We start from the raw sequence: 7,741 nt of genomic DNA on the forward strand, positions 1-7,741 counted from the left end.
GGGCGCGGGTCCTGCCTCGGCCTCTGGCCTGGCCGCCGGCGCTGGCCGCGACTGCGTACTGCTGCAGGAGGACTTTCTGGCGCACCGGGGGCGACCCCACGTGTATCTGCAGCGCATCCAGCTCAACAACCCCACGGAGCGTGTGGCCGCGCTGCAGACTGTGGGTCCCACTGCCGGCCCGCTCCCCAAAGCCTTCACCAGTACCCTGGAGAAGGTCGGAGACCATCAGTTCCTGCTCTACTCCGGCCGGTCTCCCCCCTTGCCCACGGGCCAGGTGCACCTGGTCGTGGTGGCCGCCAAGAAGCTTGTGAACCGGCTGCAGGTGGCTCCCAAGTCGCAGCTGGACGAGACGGTGCTGTGGGTGGTGCACGTCTCCGACCCCATCACTCCCCAGGTGCTCAAAAGCAGAGCAGCCAAGGAGCTCAAGGCACTCCAGGACTTGGCCCGGAAGGACATGCTGGAGCTCTTGGAGAGGCCGGCGGCTGAGCTGCTTCAGGACCACCAGCACCTCTGGGCTCAGCTCTTCAGCCCAGGTGAGGCCTGGCGGGTGCTTGGTGCACAGTGCCTCTCCTGCATGAGAGGGTACATGGTCCACCTTAGTGGTGTCCCGCCGAGGGCTGCAGAGGTGACCTTGAAGGCTACAACTTGGGCGTTGCGTTTGACTGGGGGCAGAATCTGTGCTCCGCCACCTAACAGCTGTGTGACCTTGGATTCGTGGTCATTGCTCTCTGCGGCTGTGTTTAATGTGTTGCCTACCTCAGGAGGCTTTTATCAGATTTAAATGAAAAGTGGATTGTAAATATTGGGCCTTATTATTTGTTTTTGTAGGTGAGGCCTGATTTGAGTGGGTGGGGCTTTTTAGCATCATTTTCTGAAGGGTGGACCAGCAGGGGCATTGAGTCGCTCTGCTGTCTCTAAGGTCTGCCTGGGCCAGAGGGAAGCTTGTAGGCCTGACTCCTGTGAAGCTGAGGTATGCTCTGCCCTTGGGCTTGGAGACCCCTCTCAGCAGGTGGGAGTGGCCCCACCAAACAAAAACTTCCCTCCCACCTTGCTTGTTTAAGAAAATCCTATTGGCAGTGCGAGGGATTTTGGTTTTCAGGGCTCTAATTGTCTGGACTCACGTTGGTTGCTCAAACAGGGAATTCATTCAAGTATTTATTGACTGCTTGTGGCCAGGGCTGGAAGAAGTGAACAAAACAAAGTTCCTGTTTCCTGGTGCTTGTTTAAGTCAGGTGAGGAAGCAGACAGACAGCAGAAAAGTGACATGTAAGGCAGCTTTCATAGGGCGTTGGAAATGAGACAGGGTCAGTGGAGTGGAGGTGGGAGTGTGTCGGGGGATTGGCTTCCCTCCCAGCTCCGTCTGGGGATGGGGCTCTCTGGCAAGGAGACAGTAGGCTGAGGCCTGGGTGTCCACCAGCAGCCAGTCACGTAGGAGGAAGGAGGCAGGGCAGGCTGGAGACCGCCCTGGAGCAGGAGCTGGTTAGGCAGGTGGCTGGCGGGTGGTGAGTGAGGACTGGGTGGCTGGCCTTGCGGGCCTTGGTGAGGCCTGCGTTGTATTCCAAGAGGAATGGGAAGATGGCAGACATGTGCTCTGATTGCATCTGGAAAGATCCCTGCTCCTGTGTTTGGAGTAAGCATGGAGAGCAGGTGAGAGTTTTTTGCTGGAGCCCAGGCGGGAGGAAGGAAGCTGGGACCAAGGCTGTGACGGTGGAGAGGGACACAGCGGGTGGATCCTGAGGCTTTGGGAGGTCTAGCTGCTAGGACAGCCGTTGGCTGCAGGAGTGAGAATTAGGGGGCTTGGGCGGTTGCGGGGTGACAGCCTAGCGAAGGCTTGGTTTGGGACTGAGAGTCCCTGTCCTGTCAGGTTCAGGTTGCCTTCAGGTGTCCAGCTGGAGACCCCCAGGGGGCGGATAGCTGAGTTTCGAATTCATTCAGAGTTGGGGATATCTGTGTGACACCCCGTGTAAGTGTGTACGTACCAACCCAAACTGTTACAAAATTGGGAGGTGTCGTTTAAAACTACAGGACTGGTCAGAGGGATGGAGAAATGGCCAGGGCTGGCTGGGCACGGGTGACAGGCCTGGCATGAGGGGCCTGACCATCCATTTGGGGCCAAGTCATGGCCCAGTGTGTGGCGTCACAGCTCTGCAGAAGACCCCACTGCCTTGAATGAGACTTCAGGTTTTAGGCCCATGGGCTCCAGTTAGTCATGTTGGACAGGCAGGATGAGTTTTGTCACCCTTGAGAGGACCAGAACTGTTAGCTTCATTAGGGGCCAGATTTCTTTTTGGTGTTTTGAAACAGGGTCTCAATATGTAGCCCAGGCTGGTCTCAAACTCACGGTAATCCTCCTGCTTCAGCCTCCTTAGTACTGGGATCACAGGCCTGCACCACCACGCCTGGCTAGGACCTAAACTTACCCCCTCTGCCTTCATCCTCATTCCCCTCCTCTGCGCCTGCTGGGCCTTCCTCCTAACACCAGCCCTGTGTGCGGTCTTCCAGGGGTGGAAATGAAGAAAATCACCGATGCCCACACGCCATCTGGCCTGACCGTGAACCTGACGCTGTACTACATGCTGTCCTGCTCGCCAGCCCCGCTGCTCAGCCCCTCCCTGAGCCGCCGGGAGCGAGAGCAGATGGAGGCAACGCTCAGCTACGAAGACCACTGCTTCAGCGGCCACGCCACCATGCACGCGGAGAACCTGTGGCCCGGCCGGCTGGTCTCTGCGCAGCAGATCCTGCAGCTCTCTGACCTGTGGAGGCTGACGCTCCAGAAGCGCGGCTGCAAGGGGCTGGTGAAGGCGGGTGCGCCGGGCATCCTGCAGGGCATGGTGCTCAGCTTCGGGGGGCTGCAGTTCACCGAGAACCACCTGCAGTTCCAGGCGGACCCCGATGTGCTACACAACAGCTATGCGCTGCATGGGATCCGCTACAAGAATGACCACATCGACCTGGCCGTGCTGGCAGACGCTGAGGGCAAGCCCTACCTGCACGTGTCTGTGGAGGCCCGCGGGCAGCCCGGCAAGATCTACGCCTGTGAGGCGGGCTGCCTGCAGGAGCCCGTGGAGCTGACCGCGGCGCCCGGCGGCCACACCTTCTCCGTCATGGTGACGCAGCCCATCACACCGCTGCTCTACATCTCCACCGACCTCACGCACCTGCAGGACCTGCGGCACACGCTGCACCTCAAGGCCATTCTGGCCCATGACGAGCACATGGCCCAGCAGGACCCCGGGCTGCCCTTCCTCTTCTGGTTCAGCGTGGCCTCCCTCATCACCCTCTTCCACCTCTTCCTCTTCAAGCTCATCTACAATGAGTACTGCGGGCCCGGAGCCAAGCCCCTCTTCAGGAGCAAGGTAGGCCATCCCTGTCCCCAAGCCTGAGGCCTCCGTCCACTCAGTCCAGGGGCCAGCTGGGCGGGGGGCAGCCTGGGCAGGAACGGGTGCTAAGACTTACCACAGCTGTCAGCCCCAGGGACAGGAGCAAGTGTGGTTTGAGAGGCCATCCAAGAGTGAGTTTGGGTAGGGCAAAGTGGCACGTGATTGTCATGCCAGCACTTGGGAGGCCGAGGCAGGACGATTACTGAGAGTTCAAGGCCAGCCTGGGCTACATAGTGAGTTCAAGGCCAGCCTGAAGTACGTCGCGAGACCCTGCCTCAAAACTGAAAACAAACAAACAAAAAGTGATATCCAAGGAGATCCTAAGAGAGGGGACCGGGGAATTGAGGGATGGATGCATCCACTGCCTTCCTGTCCTGCCACTGAAACATAACAGGCCCAGGAGCCTCTGTGTGAGCGGCCTGGTGCCCTGTCCTCACCCGGCGGGCCAGTGCGTTGCCTCAGAGGCCGGTCACTCAGCGTGGGCTTCCGGCTGCGGCGGTCCGAGCGCCGCATTCATTTCCCTCCTGTTCCCCAAAACATTGTTGCCCTCAAGAAGCTCTGACTTTGACCGCAGCTGCTGCGGGACTGTCCCTTGCTCGGTGCCGGGGGCCACGCTGGTGTCTGTGGTGAGGCTGTCTTTCTCCTGCCAGTGGCCGCCTGTGTGACCCACTGCCAGGACCACTCGGGAGAGGCTGGGGCGCCGCAGGAGTGAAGGAGCTGACCTTCCCTTCCCCGTCTGGCCTGCTCCCCTCCACCCCCGCCCTGTTCCCTCTCCTCCCACCCCTTCTTCCTGCTCCCCTTCTCCCCTCCTCTCCCGCCTCTTCCCTTCCTGTCCAGGTGTCTGCTCTTGTCAAACAAGCGATGTAGAGAGATACCTAATAATAGTATGATAAAGGGCTGGGGGCATAGCCCAGTGGTAGAGCACCTTCGGTTCAAGCGCTAGTACCAGTGAAAGAAAGAAAGAGAAAGGGAGAAAGAGGAAGGGGAAGGAAGGGGAAGCAAAGACAGAGAAGAAAGCAAGCCCAGGTCCCAGGCACAAGTGCCCTGTCCCACCCACCGAGTCTGTGGCTTCTGACCCGCGGGCAGGACTTGGAAGAGAAGCAGGATCACGGGAGAAGGGCGGACAGCCCGGCCTGAGCGCCGTGGCCTTCCCTGGGTCGCGTCCCGTGCCCGCGGGGGTAGCAAGGGGGCCAGGTTAGCACCGTGGGTTCTTCGGGCTGCCCCCCCATTGCGTAGAGTTGTGGTTCCCCACGCGGTCGGGGTGACAGCCGAGCTGGGCACCACCCATGCCCCTCTCAGGTGCTCGAGCCGCCCGAGGAGGTCCGCAGGCCACCAAGTCCATTGGTGCCGGGCGGCGGCGGGTGGGCAGTGGGCCCTGACCCTTGTCTCCTTCGCCGAACAGGAGGATCCCAGTGTCTGAGGGACGCGAGCCCCGCGCTCGGCCACCATTTGCACAGACAGCACTGGGCGCCCCGCTGCCGCGAGCGGGGTCCTCCGGAGCACCCACCCTTTGTGCCTTGTCCGGGACGGTGACGCCGGAGCGCTGGTGGACGTGAGTTGGCATTGGAAGGACGAGTGCCAGGTGGGGAGGGAGCGGCCGCAGACTCCTGAAAGCTTTCTGCTCAGTAAGATGAACTGATAGGGAAATACTTGAAATTGAACTCCCTCCTTCCTCTCTCCCCGTTCTCCTGTCCCAGGAAGCACCTCCTTTTAAAAAGACTTGTTTAGAAAATTGTATTCTTTTCCTTACTTAATTTTTTTTTTTTTTTGGTACCGGGAATCAAACTCACGACCTCGAGCTTGCCAGGCAGGCGCTGTGCCGCTGAGCTACATCTCCGGCCCAGTGTGTTCTTTCTTGAATGGATTTCTAATTTATTTTTGTTGGGGTCTCACTAGGTGTCTAGGTAGTGAGTGCTGGCGGCAACACCGGACCCCCAGGGGCTCGGCATCATCTCAGGGGACAGTGTGGCCCTGCTGTCGCCTGGGTTTGCACATCGACTCCTCTCATGAGCTGTGGGCATCTGTGGTTTTGTACTTTCGCGCTTTGGGGTGTTTAACTTTTTAGTGATTGATGATGGTTGGGTTTTGAAATACCAAAGCTTTTTTGTTCTGTTTTTAAATAAACTTCTTTCAAATTTCCCTGACTGGTCTGTGTGTGGTTGAAACCCCTGGGCACATTGGTGCCGTCCTCCGCCCTCACCAGATCCTGGGTGGTCTGAAGGGGGACCCTCGGCCTCACCACAGCCTGGGGGTGCTGGCTTCTCTCTCAAGGGGCGACTCAAGCCCCAGCCACCTCCCTGCCCACCAGGGTTGCAGGGTGGCCAGGAGTGGACCGGGCAAGGGTCTTCAGCATCCTATGAGTCCCCTGCTATGGCGCCTTCTGCCCTAAAGGGCTTGGTTCTTCGGCCCCCAGTTTTTCTAGCCATAGGGCAGCAGCAGAAAAAAACCCTAAGGTGAGCTGGGCGTGGTGGTTCATGCTTATGGTCCCAGCCTCCCGGAGTGCTGAGACAAGAGGATCATGAATTCAAACCCAACCGGAGCAACATAGCAAGACCAGGTGAGAAAAGGAAAAGCCAGGAATGGTGGCGCCATACCATAACCTGAGCACTCGGGAGGCTGAGGCAGGCGGATCCTTGTGAATGTGAGGCCAGCCTGGGCTACTTAGTTCGAGCCCACCCTGAAGTACATAGCAAGACCCTGTCTCCAAAACCCAAACAATAATAATGAAAACTTTAAAACCCCCAAAATAAGGGGCTGGGCTGCAGCTCAGTCCCTGGTACCCCCCACCCGCAAGTGTGCCTTCTGTATGAGTTCACTGAAACCACACTCAGACTGCTCTCCTGCCAGGGGAGAAGGGCGCCTTGTTCCAGGGACCGAAAAAGGAATGTGAGAGGGCGCGGTGGCCCGCTGTGGGGGGCCTGCTCCTGTGATTCCGTGGCTGGCTCACCGGGAAGCCCAGGCTGTATGGCAGGAGCTCATGTCACCCTCAGCAGACAGAGCAGGGGTAAACAGGCACATCAGGCTGCAGGACAAGTGGCCTTGGTTCTCCAGTGGCCTCAGTCCCAGGCTCCCACTCCTGCCAGTGCAGAGCTCGGACAAGCCGTGTTCCAAGGCTGCCTTGGCTGTTTTAGGGGGTGGGGACCTTGGGTATAGTCGGCGTCCTTTGCATTGTGATGTGTCCTCCACTTGTTGCACTAAGCTGGAAGCTTCTAGACAGCAGAATCCATGCTTCAGTAAACTAATATTTATAGGTTTCATCTCACTTAAGAGCTCACCACGTGTATTCGGTGTTTCATATCAGTACAGCCGCCTGGATGCTGAGAGACAGGAACACGGGCCTCAGAATCATTCATCCAGGGCCACACGGCTGTCGGCACGAACGGTGGCCTGAGGTCCCCTGCGTCTCTTTTTCAGGGCCTGAGATCTATAGCTGCATTCTATCCAGTATTCCCCAACAGCTGGAAGGTTGGTTGGAATGGTATTAGCTCCCTGCAGGCCCGCCCAGATGGCCTGTTGTGCCTGGTCTCATCCAAGGAGCCACCCTTGTCTCCTGCTGTTGCCCTGGCAACCAGCTGTGCACACAGGTATGGATGCACACCACCTGCCTTCAGCCGTGCTCACCTTGGGAAAGCTGCTCCGTGCTCAGTGCAGGGAACTTAATGCAGGGGGAGCCTTAGTGCAGGGGGAACCTTAGTGCAGGGGGAGCCTTAGTGCAGGGGGAGCCTTAGTGCAGGGGGAACCTTGAAGTACCTGAAGTCAGCCTGGGCTACAGAGTAAATTTAAGACCAGCCTAAACTACATAGTGAGACTTTGTCTCAAAACAAGCAACAATAACAACAACAAGCAACCAACAAAACAAAGAAATAGCTGTTTACGGTCTGGATCAGGGAGTCCACCAGCGCCAGCCCTATTGGCATCCTGACTTCAGACTTTGAGCCTCCAGAACTGTAGGAAATAATTTTATGTTGCTGTTTGTTTGTTTGAGACGGGGCTGACTCACTATGTAGTTCAGGCTGACCTTGAGATCACTACATAGCCCAGGCTGACGTTGAGCTCACTACGTAGCCCAGGCTGGCCTCGAACTCATGGCGATCCTCCTATCTCGGCCTCCTGAGTGTTGGGATTATAGGCGTGCGCCACTACAACAAGGCTTCTATGCTGTTTGTAAGGCACTTAGTATATGGCATTCTATTATAGCAGCCAGAAAGGACAAACATTCTTCCAGCAGAGGTGACAACAAGCCGAGAATAGAGACACAGGCTCTTAGATGGAGCGGAAGCATCCGAGTGTGCCTCACTCAAACCCCCAGCTTCACAGGACCCTTGGAAGTGCACAGTCTGCACATTTTTCCTCCTGAGCTG

General features: G+C 57.8%; 1 protein-coding gene across 1 annotated transcript in view; it reads left to right on the forward strand.

Annotated features, from left to right (window-relative positions):
* Kiaa2013 (KIAA2013 ortholog) overlaps positions 1–5,519 on the forward strand; it is a gene marked incomplete in the record, with an annotated part of 6,252 nt that extends 733 nt beyond the window's left edge. The window contains 3 exon segments of the mRNA XM_005404300.2: positions 1–533; positions 2,503–3,356; positions 4,783–5,519. Of these exon segments, the coding sequence (XP_005404357.2) occupies positions 1–533; positions 2,503–3,356; positions 4,783–4,800 (1,405 nt within the window).
* Positions 5,520–7,741: the final 2,222 nt, after the last annotated feature.

The sequence above is a fragment of the Chinchilla lanigera genome, unplaced genomic scaffold (assembly GCF_000276665.1).
Source record: "Chinchilla lanigera isolate Chin_1 unplaced genomic scaffold, ChiLan1.0 scaffold00085, whole genome shotgun sequence".
Classification (NCBI taxonomy): domain Eukaryota; kingdom Metazoa; phylum Chordata; class Mammalia; order Rodentia; family Chinchillidae; genus Chinchilla; species Chinchilla lanigera.